Source organism: Pituophis catenifer, unplaced genomic scaffold (assembly GCF_029215685.1).
Source record: "Pituophis catenifer annectens isolate HBS135680 unplaced genomic scaffold, rPitCat1.0.hap2 SCAF_1, whole genome shotgun sequence".
Taxonomy (NCBI): Eukaryota; Metazoa; Chordata; class Lepidosauria; order Squamata; family Colubridae; genus Pituophis; species Pituophis catenifer.
The window spans coordinates 198,417,119-198,441,279 of record NW_027256881.1 but is presented as its reverse complement, the minus strand read 5'-3'; the positions used below and the strand labels follow the sequence as shown (position 1 = coordinate 198,441,279).

The window sequence follows — 24,161 nt, the reverse complement described above, 5'->3', positions numbered from 1 at the left end:
GATTTATGGTGGTAATTATTCATTTGATCACTCTTTTATCTGGGGAGTTTATTTCCTGTATGTAAGATTAACCGTAAACTTGGTGCAGGCAGAGGGTCTTATATTTCCAAGTATTTTTGCCCTGCTGGAATTTTCCCACTGGGATTCTACACGCTATGAAATGTAGGCTTCTATTTTTCATCCCACGCCCTTGTATCTGACAATTGGTTGGACCTTTTGCAGAAATCCTTCTTAACAAGGCCAAGATAGGGAAAATAAAATTTGTGCAGATACTCATGCAGCTTGTGAAAAATGGCTGGCCGAATGGATGTCTGTGGAGATTCTCAGTCATCCAGGTCACAGTTGTCTCAAAGGTGCTTTTTCAAAAGGCAACTGGATTGTTATTGTTGTTTTTTTTCTTGAGGAAGAAAACGTTCTCATCCAAGAAGCTTCCTCGGTTTGGTAGGCTGGTGGGGGCTATGGAAGGATTAGTTCTGACAGGATGGGGGGGGGGCGTGTTGGAAGGATCATACTTCTGACCAGATGGACGCACCTCAGATATTTTTGTCCTTCTAGCAAAGCGTCTAAATGCTATCTTACTCGGATTAGCTCCATTTGATTCGATCACTTTTTGCCAGATCTAGAGGGGCTGTCTCTACTTTTATTACTATATTGACATCTCAACAGTCCTGCAAAATATTGACTCTCGCATGGCAAGAAACAGGGCCTCTCAAGCAGATGGTAATGGCAGGGCTGGCCCTGTCAACAACAACTTTACAAAAGCCATTTGCAGGCTTGCTAGGGATATAACAGTTGTGGCAGTCCAGTGGATAGGTTGACGCAGCTGAGAATCAAGCTGGTAGAAATAAAATTTTAAACCTTCCCTGATTTTCCAGAGACTGTTTATTGGCATGTAATCCCGTCAGTGGCTATCTCGAGTTACTCACTCAGAAATTCGTGTATTGAGTTCCCCTACTGATGTACAATCAAACCAGCCGATGTCCATCCTCATGATTTTCCTAAAATAGGCTTTTCGGATCTGTTGGGTCTGACGAGCAGCTGACATTACCCACAAGCAGATCTAACACACACACACACACATAAAAAGGGTGGGATGGGGTGGAGAAACACTATTAGAAGACGGATGACCTTTCCTTGATTACTGAAACACAATGCTAAACGGAAAACAATCTTAATCTCAATATTCTTAGCACTGATTTTATGCCTTCTGCTACCATTATCTTGCAACTGGTGGTAAGTCAATTTTTGTGGTGATATGTTAATGCTCATTAAATAAATCATAGTTGCAATGAGGACCAACTATGTTTAACATTTTTCTTCATCACCTTATTTCTTTTCAATTTGCCTTTTTTTCCCCCCCAACTGCATAGCTACATTGTGTTGAAGGACCTCTTTTGGCTTGCAATAGATCCCTGTGTTTTATAAGTAAATGAATGTCTATTCAGCCAGCCCAGCCCCAAAGCCAATATTAGTTCCAAGGCAGTACAAAAAATTGTCCCTGATTAAGAAGGCATATAGTTCCTATTTCCATAATGGTCTATCATTTTGTCCATATAGAACAGAGGTGTCAAACTTGATTTCATTGAGGGCCGCATCAGGGTTGTGTTTCATCATGGGGGGCTGAGGTAGGCATGGCTGGGGTGAGTGTGGCCAGAGTGGGCAAGGCCAGCTCAACGTCACTCGTGTCGGGGACACCTGTGGTGGCCAAGTGCTAAGGCAGGATTTCCCTCAGATCCTCCCTCACTCTCATTATAATCTCCTTCCTTCCTTCCTTCCTTCCTTCCTTCCTTCCTTCCTTCCTTCCTTCCTTCCTTCCTTCCTTCCTTCCTTTTCTTCTTTTTCCTTCCCTCTTCATTCCTTCTTCTTTCCCCTCCTTCCTTATTTTCCTTCCTCGCTCTCTTCCCATCTTCCCTTCTTTTTCTTTGTCTTTCCTCTTCCCCTTTCTCCTTTCCTGTCCCTTCTTTCATGCTCAAATGCAAAATGAGAAGCAGTTCTCCTTTTCTTTTGTTTTTAGTTTGCTTTGCTAGCCCTCTGCCAGAGAAAACAAAGCTTGGGGGGGCACGCGTGGCTGCCCTGAGCCCCATTTTGGCCACGATGGTCTCCTGCAGCCCTCTGCTTGTGAAACAGAGCTAGGGGGGCTGTGTCCCCCAAGTTCCATTTTTGCTGGCAGAGGGCTGTAGGAGGCCATCGTGGCCGAAAACGGAGCCTGGGAGGGCCACATGTGGCCTTTCTGAGCTCCATTTTCACTGGCAGAGTCACTGTGGGCCAGTCCTTTGCTGTTTCCAGGGTGACCTGAGGGCCAGATCTAAGCACTTTGCAGGCCAGATTCGGCCCACAGGCCTTGAGTTTGATACCCCTGACATAGAATGTCCATGTATGTAACAACTGGGAAGAAAAGAAGACTGTATTATTGCACAGTTGTATGACTCAACGTTGATTAATATTTCTTATTTAACATTTATGTAAATCAATAGTGACATAGGAATTGCCCGTTTCAGGAGTCTATGGTAGAAAAATGGCTTATGTGCTATAGAAAGTGCTACTGATTTCCAAATCAGTTATGTTAATAGGGTCTTGAATTGTCATGAACCCCGGCTGTTAAATAACTGACTTCTCTTCTGGAGTGGGTTGGGAAATGAAGGACTAGAAATAAATACTGACTTGGAGGTATCCAAGCACCAAAACAGCAAAGCCTGTCCCTGCATAGGAAGTTGCAAAATAGATCATTTGACTTTCGATATCCAGCAACCTATGAAGAAAAGAAGAAAAATTAATCAGGACCAAAACATCTCAACAGCCAAGTCCCATGAAAAGCCCATTTTATTTGAGGTTAAATAAATATAAGCGAAGGGTATAATTTTGGAATTCTAAGGTTTATCATTTCAGCGAATCAATTTAAATGTATGGGCTAAATTGGCTGAGCGAATAGGACAGCAACTGGAATTGTCTTACTACCAACTACAGTAGCTGTATTGATTGTTCAAAGATCAGTCATGAATCCACAGAGGGCGGCATAATTCATAGCATGAGCATAGAATGAAAAAATAAAATGACATTACTAGACAGTTTGACAAAATGGATCCATACATTATCTGTTTCTGTAACTCCACACCAGCATTAAAGGATGACTTATTCAAAAAAAGAGCAAAGCAGGAAAAATAACCAGCATAGGTTTTTTTTTTTTTAAAAAAAAAATGCTCTAATTTCAAACAGCAACACTGATAAGGATGCTTTTTAATGCCAATTATCCAATAACATGCATTACCTATATGCATTACCATATACCACTGATTGCATTGTAAAAGCAGACACTTTCCCAAGGCTACAAGAAAATGTATATGCTCTTGAATTTCAGATCTTCGTGGGATGATGACAGTAGGAGTCACACTGTTTTAAGCAGTTACAGTTTTAGGACTTAAAACTCTTCTGATTTCCCTAACAAATTAAAGGCCAGCATTTGCATATATTCAATAAGGTTGGGGGGGGGTTGTATGCATTTTTTACAGTTCCCTTTCCTAGGGGCAGCAAGGAGAGAAGATGTGTTAGAGTAAGTACGGTGATATGAGAACTTGAAGATCAATATGCAGTCAATTAAATACACCCAATTCAAATTCATTTTAAAATTTGTTATAATTAGATTCACATTAAAAATGTGTGATTTGAAAGGGCATGGCTCCGTTCCAAACTCCAATCAACCTGCTTCAAGATTCCATTCAAAAAATAGTCAATTGAGTATAATTAAGGAAACATCATACCACCTACAGCTATTTTAATTTTTGTGAGGATAAGATGAACACATGGGCCATGAAGAAATACAGCTCTGCATTTCTTTTGTGGCCTATCCTGACTTTACCAATTATTACACTTTGCTAACAAAGTAAGTTCACAATTTTAGTCTTACAGAAATCAAAGCATCTTCAAAAAGCCACTCTATCTCTATGTACATTAACCAGTGGTGGGTTGCCACCGGTTTGGACCAGTTCACAAGAACCGGTAATAAAACCAGCAGGAGGCTCCACCCACTGACCCGGACGTCATCATAGGCGATCTGTGCATGCGCAGAAAAGCACGTGCAGGCACAATGCGAACCAGTAGTAAAGGTAAGTAGAACCCACCCCTGATATTAAGGTACAGTCTGCCATTTTCCAAACAGCAATAACCCCACCCCTATTTAAGATATGATCCCAAAGCAGAAAACAACTAATTATCTTCTTTTTCCAACATCCCTTGTTGATACCTTTCTTTTAGGGTACATGGACCCCCCAAAAAATAATTTTCCATCTATTCTAACAGTGGGATAGCTAAATAGACTGGAGGAAGAAAAGATCCAAAATCCACTTTCTTTCCAGCTCTTCTTTCAGACAACATCAGCTTTGGTATTTTCTCAGCAACAACTACCGCAATTGGTTGATGATTTGTATATAAACAAGGTAAAGCTTAATATTGGCTTCCCAAAGTTCCAACCTCTATTGCTTCACTAAATATTTGAGACCGGACAAATGTTTCCCATTCAATACACTGTATTACTTTCAGAGGTAGATAGGTAGGTCTTGTTTAGTGATCATAATTGGGACTGGCAACTTGGTCATTAAGTAAAACAGTCATTAAGTGAAACTGCAACTGTGTTTCTGATCTTACCTCAATTTTTATTTGCTTTACGGATCTGTGAAGATCATAAATGTGAGGTTTTGTAAAGCTACTTTTTCAACAACATAACTGCAAATGCCACAAAATGAAGGTTGCTTATAAAGTACACTTATAGAGTCCAGCTTAATCATACCGACAAACTTTATCCCCAGAAAGACTACGACATGACCCATTTCCTCTGAACAAAGCTGGCTTAAAATGATATATACATGGCCTCTTGTTCTCAAATAGAATTAAACAAACTTTCTTCCAGTCAGGACTTCCTGCAGAAACACCAGGAATATTTAATGATGTCTGGAAAAGGATTATCAGGCCAACTTTTTATGCAGAAACAAATAAATTACTCATACATTACAAAAATTAGAGTGGTGCAGTGGCCTAGAAATGGAGCTCTCGCCTCATAACCAGGAGGCTGTGAGTTTGATCCTCGGTAGCGGCAGATATTTCTCTCTCTGGGCACAATGTGAACATATCTGCTGTGAACTCTGCATTGGTGACAGGAAGGGCATCTGGCCAGTAAACACTCAGCTCCATTCAGTTGCCCCGACTCTACCCGCATGCAAGGAATTAAGGGGTCATTAAAAGACAAAATACATTACAAAAATTAGATGTCATTTATAACTCAAGAAAACAAATAACTATCCCATCCCAAGCGTAAAACTACTACTGAAAAAGTACACAGTGAACTTAAAAAGCAAAAACCAAGAACTGTATACTACGTCCTCAACAAATGCTCTTAAAGAAACCCCTCAGTTATCCAGTGATCCTACCCTGATACACTTCCAGCCATCGTTTCAAGCTACGGGGACCCAAGCATCTTCCCAGCAACCCCTCCTGGAGATGCAACAGGCTCAATTGCATGCAGGGGAATGATACGGTTCCTTCTGCTTTGCAAAAATCAGCCATGACACATTTCAATTTGAAGACATGAAATGTGAAGGAAGAGGAGGAGGAGGCATGTTTTCAATCCTGACGACTGAGGGCACAAAGATTATAGTTTCAGAAAAATCGTCTGTAGTCTTAACAAGAAAGCATCCTAACCTTTGTGGCTGCTTCAATTTTTGGCAGATGTTAGCCGTGGCCTGTATTCCCAGAGGGACTATCAATTTTGACCTGCTTCAATGTTAAACTGTGAGCTCATGTTCTCAAGGAGTAAAACAAATTTGAGGGGATCTAATCTAACAGAAGAAATAAAGCTGTTCTTACAGTATTTACAAAAGACTGCATCTAGTATAATCTTACTTATCTCCCCCCCCCAGCATAATAAACCACACTTACAAGATTTAGCCCACCAAATATAACAAAAACAAATGTGACTATACGTATTCTAAATCTTATTATTATCCTATTGTTGACCATTTAATGCTGTATGCTAAAGTGGAAAAAGATAATTCAATTCATCCTCTAACATCCTTTTAGGCTACAGTGAGTGCAGCATTTCCCTTTCACCTCTGGAACAGATTGCTCATTTGCATACGGAAGAGAGACTCATCAAGATTTTTCTCCATATTTGTCCATAGACGATTGGGGGAAAATTCAAAGTAACTGAAATTGCTTTGTTTTTTGGCAGAATAGGCTGAAAATAGCAGTCATTAAAGCAGTGATGAAATCCAAATTTTTTTACTACCAGTTCGGTGGGCGTGGCTTGGTGGGCATGGTGTGGCTTGGTGGGCGTGGCTTGATAGGCGTGGCAGGGGAAGGCTACTGCAAAATCTCCATTCCCACCCCACTTCGGGGGAAGGATACTACAAAATCCCCATTCCCTCCCCATTCCTGGGGGAAGGATATTGCAAAATCTCCATTCCCATCCCACTCTGGGGCCAGCCACAGGTGGTATTTGCCGGTTCTCCAAACTAATCAAAATTTCCGCTACCGGTTCCCCAGAATCTGTCAGAACCTGCTGGATTTCACCCCTGCATTAAAGTCTCTTTAATAGACATCAACCCTGACAAATTTTAACCAGTTACATTCAATGGTTTTATCACGATCATTTTTTTTTTTAAATACCATCTTGGTTTTAAAAGAAAAGAGAAACAAACAGCTTTCCTATTGCCTAGCTATATCCCCACCCCACCCCAAAAGAGGGAGAACTCCAATTTATATAGATTTTCTAAAACTTTGGGCTTTTGGCTGTAAATCAAATTAAGCTGAATTTTTTCCAAAACTGTCTTGCTATGCTGGGATATCAGGTTTGATCTGACCCCCACTGTACAATCTTGAATTCCCTTTATGTGGTCACTCACTTCTGGGCCACCAAGAGGGTTGGTGTAGCGGGTTGGCAAGCTTGCCCCCTCCATCCCGCCTGCCTCACAGGCTTTGATGGACTGCCAGGCTGAGAAGCTTCTAAGCAGGACTCAAAAGAACAGCCATGGGTGTATTTTATGAAGTTTTGTTGCCCCTCATCACTGGGTCTTTCAAGAGTGCCAAAGGATCTACATAGCTGGCAATATAGTACAGGGCAAAGGAAGCACAACTGGTGGCCCAGCATCATACAATGCCAGAGAGCTAGATTGGTCTATTGGTGAAGGCACCAAGCTAGAAGCCAGGAGACTGTGAGTTCTAGTCCTGCCTTAGGCATGAAAGCTAACTGGGTGACCTTGGACCAGTCACTCGCTATCAGCCCATCTCACCTTACATAGTTGTTGTTGTAGCGAAAATAGGAGGAGAAAATAATATTTAATAAGTATGTTCCCTGTCTTCATTTATTCATAAAAAACAATAAAGGTGGGAAATGAATAAATAAATAAGTAAGCCACAGAGAAAGAACCATTCTTTAAATCCTGCCATTCCCATTTTAAAGGCAGGAAGCGTTTGAAGCAACAACTACCAGTGTTAGTTGGGCAGCCATATCCTCACCAGAGAGAGAGTTCGGTTCAACCTCTCCCCATCCTGCAGAGCTTAAAAATGAAACGTGACCCTAGAGGACACACGATGCTGTCGGCAAGCTGATCAATCCAGCATTGAACTGTTAGTGTGTTGTGGCAAAATGGCAAAAACAGGAAGTCCCTCGGATGTCCAAGATGGCTGCAGAAAATGAGCAGTCAAAACCCCACTCCTTTGTACATGCATCAGGGCCACACTCATGTACGAAGGGATAGACCTCGATCACATCTGGATTTGTTCTATTTCCGTGATTTAAAGGGATGCCCTTGGAGAAGGTTTTCTCCCTTTGTAACGAGAGCTGGGTTGCCTGACACAAATGCTAACCTCTTAGAATGTGAGACTGTGCCAAAGTGACGCCATTTTGGTAGAGAGCTACCATGGAGGAAAAATACCCCTGGATTGGAGTTCAAAGACTGTGCCAATTTAGGGCATAAAGGAAAAATGTGTCCTGACATATGGCATTCTTGCATGGTATGGGAGCAGCTCTGCAGCGGACATAAAAGCTCTACAGAGAATTATTAAAACTGCCCAGAATATCTTCAGGCTCCAGCTACCAGCCCTGGATGACATCTTTGCATCTCGCTGTTTGAGAAAGTTGCAAAACATTCTCAGAGACTCTTCCCATCCTGCTTACAATCTTTTTGGACTGTTGCCTTCTGGCAGAAGATACAGAACAATTAAAACTTGGACCGCATGTCTTCTGAATAGTTTTTATCCCAGAGCTATAATTGCACTCAACAATGAACTAAAGGGCCACCATCAGTGAGCTGTTGGACAGTATTACTTGGTCTGCTGTGTGGATGCTTGGGTGGTTTAGGGGTGGGGAATTTTTGGTGGGTGGGGGGGTGTCTGGGGATTGTCATGTGTGTTGGGCTTGGTCTTTGGGTGTTATGTGAATTTCATTGTATAGGTATACTATGTATATACATACAATGACAATAAACTTTATATATGTATATGTATGTGTATGTGTATGTGTGTATGTATGTATATTTGGTTCAGGGTTGAAAGATTGTGCCAATATGGAGCAAGAGTGCAACAGGTATGGTAGGTGACAGCTAGCCCAGAAAGAAAAGGGCCTTTGGTTGAGAGAACTGAGCACTCTATCAGAACAGAGCAGAGCTTGGCAAACCGATGTCTGGCAGAAGGGGCAACTGGCATGGAGGGGCTGGGCCAATGACAGGAGAAAGGGCTGGCAGGGTAGCAGAGAAATTGTAACAAGAGGGGCACTCAGCCTCCATTTCTGATGTCTGATTTAATAAGAACTCTGCCCTATTATTTCTCAAAGGAATAAAGCAGATTTTGGAGTAAGAATAAAATAAACGTTAATTGCCTGACCTATGGTATTTTATTCAAAAGGGAAGGCGTGACATGCCTAGTACTTAGTCATAGTTGGCTGTTCCGAGAACTGCTTAAAAATCGTTGCTTCTTGTGTATGGAGATTCTCAATCATCCAGGTCATGGTTGTCCCAGAGGTGCTTTTCCAAAGGGCAATTGGACTTTCTTTGTTTTTGGAAGTTTCTTCAGTTCAGTTCTTAGATGAGAAGCAAAATGTTTTCAAAGAAAAAAAAAACCACAAGAAAGTCCAGTTGCCTTTTGGAAAAGCACTTTTGAGACAATTGTTGCTACTCTTCGACCTTCTTCCAACTAATAGTAAGGCCGGTATCTTTCAGAGTTTCTTTAAGAACAGATTAATCATTTCTACAATTTTTTAAAAAATGTTCCTCTCTCTTTTGATAGTCCACTATACTTCTGCAAGAGCTGAATGTCGCAGCTCAATTTTTTTCCACCAAAGCTCCCTATTGGTTCTTTCCTACCCCATTTTCTTGGGCAACAGGCAATTCTACAGCAGCTAAAAGAGGTTGATCTTTTGCATAGAGAGGGACACAGACATCATATTATTCTGCCCAAACCCTATCTTGATAAGCCAATGCAAATCAAATTAGGTTTAACTCAAACTGAAGAGGAAATGTCTCCCTGTTGAGTATATAATTCAAGAGTCAAGGGCTGACCAATTTTGTTTGCATGGCTTTGATATTTAACTAAAAGAAAACAGAATAAGCCCCCCCTCATAGGTGCTCCTCTGTAGTTCACATGACCAGAAGGAACAAGGAGGGGTTTAGAACCGAGGAGCTGGCAACATTCCAAGCTACTGCTCCTAAATTTCTTCCATAAGGAGCCATGATGGCACAGTAGTTAGAATGCAGTATTGTAGGCAAACTCTGCTCACTGTCAGTAGTTCAATTCTGACCGGGTCTAGGGTTGCCAGGTCTGCTTCCAAAAAAAAGCGGACAAGCGGGGGGAGGGGGGGGTTAAGTAGTAAAAAAAAAAATTACAATTAAATTATATATTTTCTTACAAACATTTTAACATGCCATTTTAGGTCAGTCAACACAAGCTACAATACATTTTAAAAATGTGAACTGTACATAATTTTATAATATATTTTTATTTTAATCTCATTAATTTTTTCGGAGAATCGAGTTCAATGGATATTCGATCTTTGTCTCATTCTAACTTATGAAAAAAAAGACAAAACGCGATTCTCCTATCCTTATTCTCTTAGACTGTACAGCTTTAGATTACGTACCATTTCATCATAAAGCTTTTGAATAAAAAAAATGTCCACTATTTTGTGAAAAAAAAATAGTGAACATAATGTGAAAAAAGCGGACTGTCCGCTCAAATAGTGGACACCTGGCAACCCTTATATTCCGGGTCAAGATTGACTCATCCTTCCATCCTTCGGTAAAATGAGGATCTAGATTGTTGGGGGCAATATGTAAACCACCCAGAGTGTGCAGTAAAGTATTATGGAGTGGTAAATAAGTATATAAGTGCTATTACTATTACTATAAGGATGCATTGGGGTTATCTTTTTTTTTTTTTTTTTTTATTGCAAAAGTTTTACAATTACATTTTCACCCCTTTTTTCACCCCCCCCACCTCCCTCCCCAAACTTCCCATCCTCCCTAACCCTCCCTGACCCGCCCCCCCCCCCGGACTTCCCTATTACATACTCATAACTAATAACACTAATATATAAGCCTGAACCCATCCCTCCCCCTATATAATTTTTCCTCTTTAATATTTCTAATACATTATTTTCAAATAAAAGCTATTTGATACTTTCTAGTTTGGTATTTGTTCTGAACATATTCTATCCACCTTTTCCATTCCCTTTCATAAGTCTCTTGTGAACAATCCTTTAAATACGCTGAAATCTTCGCCATCTCTGCAAAACTAGCCATCTTCAAAGTCCATTCCTCGATAGTAGGCAAAGCTTCATTCTTCCAATATTTACCTATCAACAATCTTGCTGCAGTTATCATATACAATATTAATTTTATTTCACCCCGTGTAAAACCCTTAACTATACCCAATAAAAACAATTGTGGAGAAAATTGAATTTTTTTCTTCAAAACATTCTGCATGACCCACCAAATTTTTATCCAAAAAGCCTTAACTTTCCTACAGGTCCACCAAACATGATAATACGTAGCATCCAAACATTCGCATCTCCAACATTTTGGCTGAACATTAGGGTACATACATGACAACTTTTTGGGATCTAAATGCCATCTATAAAACATTTTGTAGAAATTTTCCCTCAGGTTCTGGGACTGTGTAAATTTAACATTCTGAACCCAAATATTTTCCCATGTTTCCAACATCACTGGTTCTTCAAAATTTTGTGCCCACTTAATCATACAATCTTTAACTAATTCAGTTTCTGAATCCCTTTCTAGCAAAACATTATAAAGCCTTTTAATATGCATTGGACCTTTCTCTCTTATATGTCTAACCAATTCTTCCTCATGCAACATAATACCAGTTTTTTGGTCCTCTTTCCATCTCAATTGTAATTGATTATATTGTAACCAATTTAAATTAATTCCTTCGTCCAACAGTGTCTGTAATGTCTTCAGCTGCCATCTGCCCGCATCTGTAAAAAGAACCTCTTTGTATAAAAACCCCCCGAGTGACATTATATTTGTATTCCACAAAGTATGACCAAGATCCAGCCATAACGGTATTTTATAATCCCATTTGAGTCGGTGCTTCTTCCAAACTCTCATCAAAGATTCTCTAAGTATATGACTTTTAAATACTTTATCTATTTTGTCGTCGTAAAATAAATAAGCATGCCATCCAAATTCAAGATCAAAACTTTCTGCATTCAATATTCCAGCCTTCTTATTTCCAAACCAATCGCTTGTTAAAGTTAAAGCTGCTGCATCATAATATAACTGTAGGTTTGGGAGTTTAAGACCTCCTCTTTCTGGAACATCTTGCATAATTTTCAATTTCACTCTCGGCTTTTTCTCGTTCCAGACAAACTTATTCACGCCAGACTGCCAGACTTTCAGTTGTTTATCACTTTTAAGCACCGGAATCATTTGAAACAAAAACAGAAATCTTGGCAAAATATTCATCTTAACTGCTGCTATTCTTCCAAGTAAAGACAGTTGCAGCTTTTTCCAAGTCTCCATGTCTTTCTGAACCTCTCGCCACAACACCTCGTAATTATTTTGAAACAATTTCATATTTGATTCTGCAACCTGAACTCCAAGATATTTTACCTTAGGTACAATTTCAAAACCTGCCCTCCTTTCAAGCTCATGTTTACGATCTTGTGTCATATTCTTAACTATCATTTTAGTCTTTTTTGAATTCAGTCTAAAACCTGAAACTCTACCATAGTCTTGTATAATGTCGTTCATCAGGATTGTTGATTCCATTGGTTGTGATAGGGTAACAACCAGATCATCTGCAAATGCCTTTATTCTATAATCCTCTTGCCTTATCACTATGCCTTTCAGAATTTTTGAGTCCCGTATTGTATTTAGCAAGACTTCCAATGTTAAAATAAATAAAAGTGGGGACAACGGACATCCCTGTCTTGTTCCTTTTTCAATTTTAAACTCTGTCGTCAAACTTCCATTAATAATAATCTGTGCTTTTTGCTCTTGATAAATTGCTGAAATCGCCTGTATAAATTGGTCCCCAAAGCCCATCTTTTTTAAAGTCTTTAGTAGAAAATTCCAATCCACTCTATCAAAGGCCTTCTCCGCATCCAAAAAAACCAGCACTGCAGAAATCTGTTTATTCTTATCAAGATATTCCAATAAGTCTATTACTTGCCTTACATTGTCCTTCATGTATCTGCCCTCAATAAATCCCGCTTGGTCCTCATGAATCACTTTTTGGATTACTGGCATCAACCTGTTGGCTAATACCTTCGCATAAATTTTATAGTCTGTGTTCAAAAGAGATATTGGTCTGTAGTTCTCTGGTTTTTTAGGACCAACTTGTTCCTTTGGTATCAAAGATATATAAGCAGTTGTCCAAGATGGGGGTATTCTACCCCCTTGTTGAATATTGCAAAATAAATCTCTAAGTTGTCCCACCATTTCAGCTTGTAAAGTTTTATAATACACTGCAGTCAAACCATCCGTGCCAGGAGCTTTGGCTGTTTTTAGCTGCTTAATTGCCGCTATTATCTCCTCCGCTGTTATAGGATAATTCATTCTTTCCTTTTGTTGATCAGTAATTTTTGTAACTCTCTTATCCTTTAAATATTTTTCTATAAGTCCATTCTGCACCTCTTCTTTGGCATATAATTTAGTATAATAATCCACAAAAGCTTCTTTAATTAATTTTTGTTGAAAAATTTCTTTCCCTCCAATGTCAATACTATAAATAGTCCGTATACTTTGTTTTTTCCTCAGTGTGTAAGCCAACCATCTGCCCGGTTTGTTAGCGTTGCAAAATGTATTATGCTTCGCGTATTGTAAACTTGTTGCAACTTGTTCCGCCATAAGCATTTGAAATTGGTCTTTCAAAAGTTTTATAACGCTTCGTATTCTTTCATCTGTTGGGTTTTTAATAAGTAACTGTTCTTTATTCTTTATTTCCATTTCCAACTCAGATCTTTTCTTTTGTCGGAACAGTCTATGTTTAGAATTCATGTAGATAAGTACCCCTCTCATATAAGCTTTACTTGCGTCCCAAACAATTTCAATTGGAGTACCTTTATTCAAATTTATTTCAAAAAATTCTTTCAAATGCTTTTTAAGTTCTATTATATTTTTTTCATATCTAAACAAGTTCTCATTTAATCTCCAAGAACGTCTCTCAACCTTATCCATCTCGATTTCTATCCATACAGGGCTATGGTCAGTCAAAGTTCTTGGAAAAATCTTTGTTCTTTTTGTCTTAACAAATAGATCATTTGACAACAAAATAAAATCAATCCTAGAAAAGGATCTATGTCTATCGGAAAAGAAAGTGTAATCCAATTCATTTGGATTATGTATTCTCCAAACATCTTTTAGTTCCATATCTTCTTTCATATCAAAAAAGGTCTGCGGTAGTCTAATTCTAGACTTTGCCAAGCTCTTTTTGTCTAATTTAGAATCAATTACTCCATTCCAATCTCCCATAAGTAAAATAGATCTATAGTCCCATTGCAATATTTTAGTATGTAACATCTTGTAAAAATAATCCTGTTGTTGGTTGGGAGCATAAATTCCAATCAGAAGAATTTGACCATTTGCTGTGAGCAATTCAATTGCTACAAACCTACCATCTTGATCTACTTCTATAACTTTTGCTGTTAATTTTTTATTTACATAAATAACCACACCATTCTTTTTCTGCGAAGTTGAAGATATATAATGTACTCCTAATTTTGAGTTTATCAAATATTTTTGATCTTGAGTTGTAATATGCGTTTCTTGTAAACATATTATATCATTATTAAATTGTTTCAAATATGTAAATAATTTCTTCCGTTTCTGTGCTGAATTCAACCCATTAACATTCCAAGATAGACACTTAAGGGTCATCAGCCTGTTTCTGGAGCGCAGAGCAAAATATTTGAAGTTCATCCAAGAGCTTCGATCTTGCTCCTCCCATAGCTCCACTCTCTTGTGGGGTACTCTTAGCTGCCTTCTTGTCTTGTCTTTCCTGTTGTTGTTGTTGCTTTTGTTTAAGTAACTTGGATTGAGCTCTAGTTATACGTTGATCTTTAACTTCAGTCAACTGAATCAAATCCAAAATTGGAGAAGAATCCAACAAGGGCTCACTCAGAAAACCTCCTTCTGCACCTTGCACTTCTAATTCCTGCTTAGACTGTTCTTCCAATTGCCTCTCTTCACTCTCCTTAATCTCCAAAACTGTAGATGTACGTGGAGATGGTGTTCTTTCCTTAAGAATAGTACTATAAAAATGTTGTGCCTTCTCCACGGTGTTCAACCGATATCCTTCTCCCTTATATCTAAAAATTATCCCAGCTGGTGCATTCCACCGGAAGGGTATCTGTAAGTCTTTCAATTCCTTAACAAGAAAACCAAATTCTTTTCTAGCTTTCAGCATTTTAGGAGGTAATTCTTTAAAAATTACAAGTCGTGAGCCCCCCACTTGTACAGAGGTGTGAAAAGATTTTTGGAGGATTTCATTTCTAATTTCTCTCTCAGTAAAGTATATGACCACATCTCTAGGCAGTTGTCTTTGTCTGGCCACCCAAGAGTTCACTCTGTAGATTTTGTCTATTTTATGAAATACCAAATCAGGATTAACTTGTAAAATCTTAGCCAGGGCTTCAGAGCAAACTTTTCTCAAGTCCTGTCTCTCCTCCTCTCGAATTCCCCGAAGCCGTATGGCAAATTCCATCGCCCGGAATTGTATCATGACAATCTCATCTTCAATTCTCTGCATTTTATTGTCTACTTCATCAATTTTATAATCATTATCTTTCATCCTAACATTAACTTCTGATTTGAGTTCTTCAACTTTAAAATCAACTTTCCCAATAAAATTTGCCAGGCCAGACGCCACTTCTGATATTTTTTTGGTCACCATATTTTGATTCTGTTTCACCATGTCTTTAACTTCGTTAATTTCCTGCAAAAATTCCTCATGTGATTTTTGAAGTTTATAATCTATTTCCTGTTGAGATTCTTGAAATTTGTCATCCAAAGTTTTAGAAATAAATTCTTTTAAATCTCCCACATCAAAATCTTTTTTCTGAGTCTGTATCTGTTGTGCTGGGGGAGGCTGTGCTTTATGTGTGGGAGATCCACCTCCTGCTGCCTTCACTTCCTGCTTCTTTGAGGCCATCCTGCCACGTAGGCTAGTTTTACTAAAAAGGGAAGTTCTTCTTCCTCTCCCACCTCCACAAAGACTTTTAAAAAAGTCCCCCAGATTTAATCAAATAAGAACCAAAATAAAGCAAAGTCCAATATTGAAAAGTTCCTCTCTTATTTCTCTTGTAAAAAAAAAATACAAGCGAAGCAGCTTCGTGGCAGTTTAGAAACTTTGTAACAAAGCAAGATGAGTTCAGCAATCCACACTCGCCCGCTCGTTAACTTTGAGGCTAAGCGCCATATTTTTACAGTTCACTTTCACTCATCCGCATTTCTCAATCAAGTTAGAAAGCCAAGAAAACTCTAATACTTGCGATTCCGAGTTTCAGGGTTCAAGTAACAATATGCTGCTTATTCAGGCTGGTTTCTTTTCTTTCAATTTAAAGTTTCCTGTAGCCGGCTTGTTCTGCGAAAGCAGACTTGTCCCACGCCGCCCGGAGTTCCAGCAGGTCGAATGGGAGCCGCTCCTGTTCCCTCCCCAGAAACTGTTCCCTGGGGGGGTTGCAGGGGCTCAACCTGTACCCTGCGATCTCTCTTCAAAAATCCTAAAGATTTTTGAAGTTTTCGAGCCGCTTCTTAGTCACGAAGCGGCTCTACAAGCAGCGGGGCTGGCGGAGCTTCAAAAGGCACCGCCGCCGCCGAAGACGAGGAAACCGGAAGCCCCCCATTGGGGTTATCTTCTACCAAAAAACATCCTGGCTGGATCTGGATCCCATCTTCCATTTACTGGCTTCTCCCCATGGCAAATTGAATCTGACTCTGTTCTGGACAGCTATCTCGATGTCAAACAGACTCCTAACTTTTAATGATTTCCTTTCAACGTTCTCTTATGTTGGAATGAATAAAACTATCAATATGCTTACTGTTGCTTCAGGTTCTTGGGAGAGTAGGATGACAATTAAGTCACAGTCTTTATTTCTAGAAGCAGGACAACCAAAGAGCTTGTTCTTACATTAATCATGTGTCCTTATTTCCACAAGGAATACAACTAATCTGTGAGGCTTGACCTAATTAAACCATGCCCTCTTACCACCACAGCAAAAAAAAGCTTCTAGAATCTTGTGTAACATTATCATTGATCTTCCTTTCACAATGAATTGATAAGGCTTGCTCTCTTGCAACTCACACTCCCTCATTCCAAATAAGTCTAAGCAATGGATTATAATGTTAATCACAGCATATTAATGCATCAATGATTTAAAAGAGACAAAGCTAGTCCTTCAAAGAAAAAAGCTTAAATTTAAACCAACTCCGGAACAGTTATAGCAAATCCTTCATCCCTCAAAAATGACATACAAATAGTGCTTTAAAAACCCCATAAACCACTGGTGAAGTTGAGCCGGTTCTATCTGGCTCGGGCGAACTGGTAGTGCCGCTGGCGGGAGGCTCCGCCCACCCGCCCAGACATCATCATGTCCAGTTTTTGACTCTCTGCACATGCACAGAAGGCTCTGTGCATGTGTGGAGGAGGCACATGCAAGCACTCACATTTGTGAACCGGTAGTGAAGGTAAGTAAATTTCACACCTGCCCAAACCATTAAACCCTGAAGCCCCCTGTTCATCCTTGTCTAACTGCTCTTCCAAGCATCTTCTCAACTACCTATACCAGGGATGTCAAACTCGATTTCATTGTGTTTGACCTTGGGGGGCGTGGGGGGGGGGGACGTGGCCACAGGCCAAGTGCTAAGGCGGGACTTCCCTCAGACCGTCCCTCCCTCTCATTATAATCTCCCTCCCTCCTTTCTTCCTTCCTTTCTTCCTTCCTTTCTTCCTTCCTTCCTTCCTTCCTTCCTTCCTTCCTTCCTTCCTTCCTTTTTCCTTTCCTCTTTGTTCTCCTTTCTTCTTCCTTCCCCTCTTTCCTTCTTTTTCCTTCCTTGCTCTCTTCCTATCTTTCCTTCTTTTTCTTTGTCTTTCCTCTTTCCCTTTCTCGTTTCCTGTCCCTTCTTGGATGCTCAAATGCAAAAGAGGAAACATTTCTCTTTTTGTTTTGTTTGTTTTGCTAGCCCTCTGCCAGTGAAAACGGAGCTTTAGGGGCACGCGTGTGGCAGTGGTGAAATATAAATTTAAATAATAAATAATAAATAAAAATAAAAAATGTAAAATTTGTTACTACCGGTTCTGTGGGCATGGCTTGGTGGTGGTGGGCAATGTGACTGAGTGGGCATGGCCAACTTTCTTATTTTTTACTTTTAAAATCATTTTTTCTACAACCTCTTCGGCTGAAGAGGTTTTTAAAAAATTCTTTTAAAAGCCTCTGATGATCAGACAACTCAGTTGGGATCATCAGAGCCTTTTAAAAGCATTTTTTCTACAACCTCTTCAACCAAAGGTTGTTAAAAAAAATGCTTTTAAAAGCCTCTGACGATCCCAGCTGAGTTGCCTGATCGTCAGAGGCTTTTTTTTCTTTTAAAAACATTTTTTCTACAACCTCTTTGGTGGGTTTTTTTTTTTTTTGAATCTCTGATCTTCAGTCTGAACCAAATCAAGTTGATTTCCATGGAGCGATAGAAGTCAAGATAGGGTGTTGGGAGATGACCGGTTCCCTTTCTGCAAGCGTTGAAGAATGGAAAATCATTTGGTTGATTTGTTGCCTGAGATAGTAGCTGAGAAAATGGCAAGATAGGTTCGGGGAGAAAAAGGTTTTGATTTTTGTCTGTGTTCTGTTTTTCCTTCTATAAAGATGGTAGAGGTTGGACTGTCACTCTTGCCTAAAAGGAAGCTTAGGATAGTAATAAAATGAAGGCTGGGACCAAAGATTATGCCTCCCCCAGTATTCTAAATTAGTCTGGTTGTTCCAGCTTTAGTGGAGATTGTTTAAATGAGGGCTTGAAGATGTTTGTACGAAATAACAATTTTTGAATTGTTTGCTGAATTTCTTTGTCAAACTCTGCAGCTTGTTTTATTTTGCAAACAATACAATGTGATTAATAATTAGTTCCCATGGAAATTTTTTCCGTCTTTTGGCAAATAAGGGACCCACCGTGTTTTCATTTAAATTTGCAATAAAAGATTCCAGGGCAAACCTGTTTGATTTTAGCTTGCTATTCTTTTCAGGCATTTTCCAAAGACTGAAATTGCCCTACTCAAAATCTGATCTAAGAACAAGAGCATCCACAGGGAGTGGATGAAAAAAACAAGACGTTGGGTACCACTTTTACATTTGTAACAAACACAGTAAAAAGGGGCAGGATTTTGATTTCACAGTTATGGATATCCCTTTCAAAATGTACGTACTAATCAGTCTTGAGACTATATGCAGAGTGCTAACAGTTAAGTGGGCAGAACGAACAGGACCACTCTAACATCTGATCAATGCAAGAGAAAGCAAAGTGAAGGCTTGTGGTGACCACAATAGATGTGATGACCTGGGACAAGGCATGAAGGCCACACAGCCAGCTGAGAGTTCAAACTTCCCTTTAATTCTCCAAAATTCTCCAAATGCTCCCACATTCTTGGCAAGTCCTAGAGCAAAGCGCGCACGCGCACACACACACACACACACACACACACACACACACACACACACGGCAGCCTCTGGCTGTGTGCAGTCCAGCAAAGCAAAGGAAAAGGGAAATAAGTCCATGAAACAAGAAACAAACGAGTCCACAAAGTCAGGAACAAGGCACTGAGTCCACGAAGTAAGGAAGAAGCAAGCAATTCTGCAAACTCCAAATGTCTGTAGCGGCACATCAAACTCTACCAATTCAGCATTTGTTTCCGACAAATGCCCCTTCCCACAGTGTCTCCTTAAATCTCAGTCCCCAGGTGTGCCTAGTGAAGAGGGGTGGGGCGCTCTCCTCCTGAGTCATCAGGTCGGCCTGCGCTGTTCCCACCTTCTCTCCACTCTCCATGCTCAGGGATCAGGAGGGGGTGGTCCTTGCTGATTGCCTAAGCTCTGTCGCTCCTCATGTCCACTGCTTACCCTCTCTCGGTCATCCTGCCCCTGTTTTTCCCTGCTAACAAGCTGTCCCAATCGTGAGGGGCCCTGAGCTGCCTCAGCCTGCTCCTTCCCACATTCCTCCAAAGCCACCAAAGCCGGCCCCTCGATCTCCATCGGCTCCAGCTCTGGCTTGTCCTCCTCCACAGATTCAGGCTCCAACGGGGGCATGACAACACAGAAGAAAGTTGCTTTTTAAAGAGGTAACTGGACTTTCTTGTTCTTTGAAGACGTTTTGCTTCTCATCCAAGAAGCTTCTTCAGCGCTAGAGTAGAAGAAGCTTCTTGGATGAGAAGCGAAAGGTCTTCAACGAATAACCAGAAAGTCCAGTGGCCTCTTGAAAAAGCACTTTTGGGTCAACCATGACCTGGATGACTGAGAATCTCCATAAACACAGAAGAAACTTAGATTCTACTAGTCAACCCTTCTTCAGCTTCTCCGCATACGGAATTGAAATTGCAATATGCCTAGCGTCTGTGACAACCATAGGGAGCATAGAAATCTGCAAAGCCACCCTTTGGTTTGCAAACTGCTTTGATGTGATGGTTCAATTACACTACTGAATCAAGTCACTCCTTTGAAGTTTTTTCATAACAAAATGCACCTCACATTTAGTCTGGTTTTTGGATCTCGGATCCAGTTGTTCTGCGATGATCAGTTTCTACACTGTGGCTTTAGAAGTTGGAGCCTAAAAGGACACACCCTGAAGTCTTAATGCACTAGATGTATTATTCTTACTTCCTCTGCAAGGTAATAGAAACTGAGGGGGAGGGGGGAAGGTGACAGGAATCTAGGTGGTTCAGTGGCTAAGACACTGAGCTTATCAATCAGAAAGCTCGGCAGTTCCGTGGTTCGAATCCCTAGTACAGGTCTCCTGTGTGAGCAGGGGGTTGGACTAGATGACCTCCAAGGTCCTTCCACCTCTGCTACTGTTACATTCTTTATTTCAGGATAATCATCAACCCTTTCAAAAGTGATCGCGCAATGCAACCTTTTGAAATCTTCTGTTAAAGTCAATAGTTCTTCTAAGTTTTAATGCTAGTGTAGGTGGCCGTAGATTATTAACACAAGCGCTTATCAACTCTTGAGTAAGTAGCAATATCTCCTGTCTTTGGAGAAGGATTAAGATCTGTTTGAAACCCAAATGAGGTGGAATGTGGTCAGACACTTTCGTTTTTAATACATCAACTTCTCTAACCACAGAGGCTGCAAATCCAGCACTCAGTTTAACAGAATAATTATCTGCCAAAAGTAGACCAAATCGTTTGCTGATTTAGATAACCCACCGGATAAACTCCTGAAGAACTGAGCCAACGCCATTTGATAAAACTGAAAATATTTTGTGCTCACTCACCCACAACTTGATGCGTTACTGACATTCTGATGATGGGAGTTGTTAATCCAAACTATTGTGTTATTCATGCACACTTTGTTTGGGTCGTTCAGCTCTTGTTTTTCAATGTCGTATTGAATAAATGTGTCTGTCATGATCCCAAAAACAATCAGCATGGCTGGCTGGGCTGTTCCATGAAGAATGGCACAGATACCCCCTGAAACCATCATCAGTATCTCAGCCGAAGAAGCAAATCTGAACTGTAAGGAATAAGAGGCAGGGTTTGTTCATCAGTAGTTTTCACATCATTTGCTTTTACATTACTAATCCATTATTTTTATTCATGATCTAGCATTGTATCCTTTCAGGTGTAACAGATCCCTGTTCCCATCTTCAGTTTGTAACAGAGGAGGACCTTCTCAATTAAATTTCTCCCACACAGATAATTGTAAAGATAATCCTCATTTAGTTACCACAAACCAGGCCCAGCAACTTGGTCATTAACTGAAGTGGTTGTTGATAAGTGAAATCACCACTATGCTTACAATCTTCATATTTCTTTTGCTTTATAAGACCTGCAAAAGATTGTAAATGTGAAAATTGATTTTTTTTTCCCATCACTGTTGTAACTGTGAAGAGTTGTTCACAGATGCTAAGTAAAATATTTAGGGAAGAAAAGAGACTTGATTTTGTGTAGTGAAATGACTGGGATTTCATTTTTGATTCTGAAAACCACTTTCCAGGCCGGACTTCTGTCATTGTTTTGTGTCTGGTTTCAGTCTGTAAATCAGAGGTGGGTTGCAGGGGGTTCTGACTAGTTCTGGAGAACCGGTAGCGGAAATTTTGAGTAGTTCAGAGAACCGGTAAATACCACCTCTGGCTGGCCCTGCCCCCAACTATTCTCTGTTTCCCGAGTCCAAGCTGATCGGGAGGAAATGGGGATTTTGCAGTAACCTTCCCCTTGAGTGGAGAGGGGATGGAGATTTTACAGTATCCTTCCCCTGCCCCGCCCACCAAGCTATGACACGCCCACCAAGTCACGCCCACAGAACCGGTAATAAACAAATTTGAATCCCACCACTGCTGTAAATGTTAAGGTTTGAGCAAGTGAAGAGCTTCCCTTCTCTTCTCCCACCCCCTTGATTTGATACCATGGTTCACAACTGATGATACAGGAACTCAGGTTAGATACACACTTAACAGACTGTGCAGAATGTGTATACATGCATACACAAACATACATGTATCTTTCTATTCAATTGTATCTTTCTTATTTATTTATTTATTTATTTATTTATTTATTTATTTATTTATTTATTTATTTATTTATTTATTTTTATATGCCGCCCTTCTCCGGAGACTCAGGGCGGCTTACAATGCGTTAAGCATTAGCCTTCATACTTTTGTATATTTATACAAAGTCAGCTTATTGCCCCCACAAACCGGGTCCTCATTTTACCCACCTTAGAAAGGATGGAAGGCTGAGTCGACCTTGAGCCCGGTGAGAATTGAACTTGCAATAATTGCAGGCAGCTGGATGTTAAGTGCTACCTTAGTAGGAGGCATTAGCCTTCTACGCCACTCAGGCTCCTGAGTATCTGATTCTCAGAGATTGTCTGGACAAGTCATTGGCAAGCATTTTTAAAAGTGTTATGCCGTAGTCTCCTTCTTAGGGCTGAGAGAAAGTGACTGACCCAGAAAGCTTTTTGTCTAAGGGGGGTCCAGAACTCCAATTTCTAGCCTGATGCCTCAACCTCCAACCAAGATGGCCCTCTTAAATATAATAACAAAGTACTTTCTTGGAAAACTGAACTCTTGTTTCTATTTTGATTGGACGAGGTTCTGCGACAGATGAACTGGTGGGACTTGATAGGAAAGTTTGTGAACCTTGCTCTCAAGAAACATGCTGTATGTGAAAAATAATGACAACCAGGAATGCTATTACCAGCTGAAAGAATCCAATTCGAATCTCATCTTTTTTCTTGTCTGGTATCCTTCAAAGAAAGAAAAACATGGGGCATTATTATACATGTGGTTTCTCTCCTTCTAGTAGATCTGCCAGAACCTTCTTCAGACATCCCAAGATGGAAGACAATGTTTTCTTACTAGCAGTTTTGCCTCACAGATGACTCCCCTTCAAATCAATCCTGCAGATAAAATATTTCGAAGAGATGGAGAAGCTCCTTCCTTTTTGGCTTCAAATCTGACAACCCGCAATAGATGTTTTTATAAAAAAAAGGACATTGTCACAAATGTCATAAGGTTAGACAGGAGATGCTGTTTTTCTGTGGCAGCCCTGATGCTGTTAAATGGCCTCCTCATGAAGATCAGGCTAATTCCCTCTTTATTGGGTTTAAGGGAATTTTAAAGCCTGAACTGCTCCAGGGAGCCGTTCCTTGAGTTGAGATGGAGTTTTATGTACTACCATGTGTTTGTTGTATTATTGTTGCACTGGGCACATTCTAAATTGTACCTTTTTTCTTGCAATCTGCTGAAAGTCATTTTGATTGCAGCAGCATGGAAATATGCTTCATAAATAAAATGCCTAAGAATCATTGTACAAATTCGGTTTTCCCAGGTGCCCGGATCTCATCAGTTAATTGATGGAACAATCAACCATTTGTAGTAATATATGAAAGAGTTACTCCCTTATTCTGATAGCCGTAACTTATTGGAAGGAAGTACTTTGTTGATGCATATTAAAATCAAAGGGGAATTTTGCTAATGGCTGCATAGGCTGGCAATTATGGGAGTTGTAGTATCAGGTAATGGGGAAATAACAGGTTGGGGAAATTGATCTAATCTGAAGAGATTAGTTGAAATTTTCTGAAAAGGTCAAATTAGTAACCCACAACTGGCATCATCATCACCGATTCATATCTTTACATTCTTATTCAACTTCCTTACTTTTCAAACTTTTTACATATTAGTTACTCCTGGGACTTACTGCTGTCCCAAGTGATTCTGTGGTTGCCTTCACTTGAGCAAATTTGAAACAGCTGGAGAAACACTAGAACTTTAGGAAGCATTAGTATAACCTCTCTTTCCAAATTGTGGGGAGTAATTGTCCCATGTTATATGAAAGTGGGCAGTATCTAATATGCTAAATCTGGGCTCCAGATATTTTTTTAAAAAAAAACTGAATACCGACTAGAACAGAAGAAGGCAACGAAATGAAAATAGAGGACAAGTCCTAATAAGGATCTGGGG

The 24,161-nt window shown here is 40.0% G+C and overlaps 1 protein-coding gene across 1 annotated transcript in view; it reads right to left on the bottom strand.

Annotated features, from left to right (window-relative positions):
• The window catches only part of ABCB11 (ATP binding cassette subfamily B member 11), a 93,889-nt gene that overhangs the window by 52,632 nt on the left and 17,096 nt on the right, over positions 1–24,161 (bottom strand). The window contains exons 5-8 of the mRNA XM_070938321.1: positions 22,897–22,945; positions 20,973–21,211; positions 2,662–2,749; positions 927–1,060 (exon numbers count right to left, since the gene is read on the bottom strand). Coding sequence (XP_070794422.1) covers positions 927–1,060; positions 2,662–2,749; positions 20,973–21,211; positions 22,897–22,945 — 510 coding nt within the window. The remainder of the gene's footprint in view (positions 1–926; positions 1,061–2,661; positions 2,750–20,972; positions 21,212–22,896; positions 22,946–24,161) is intronic.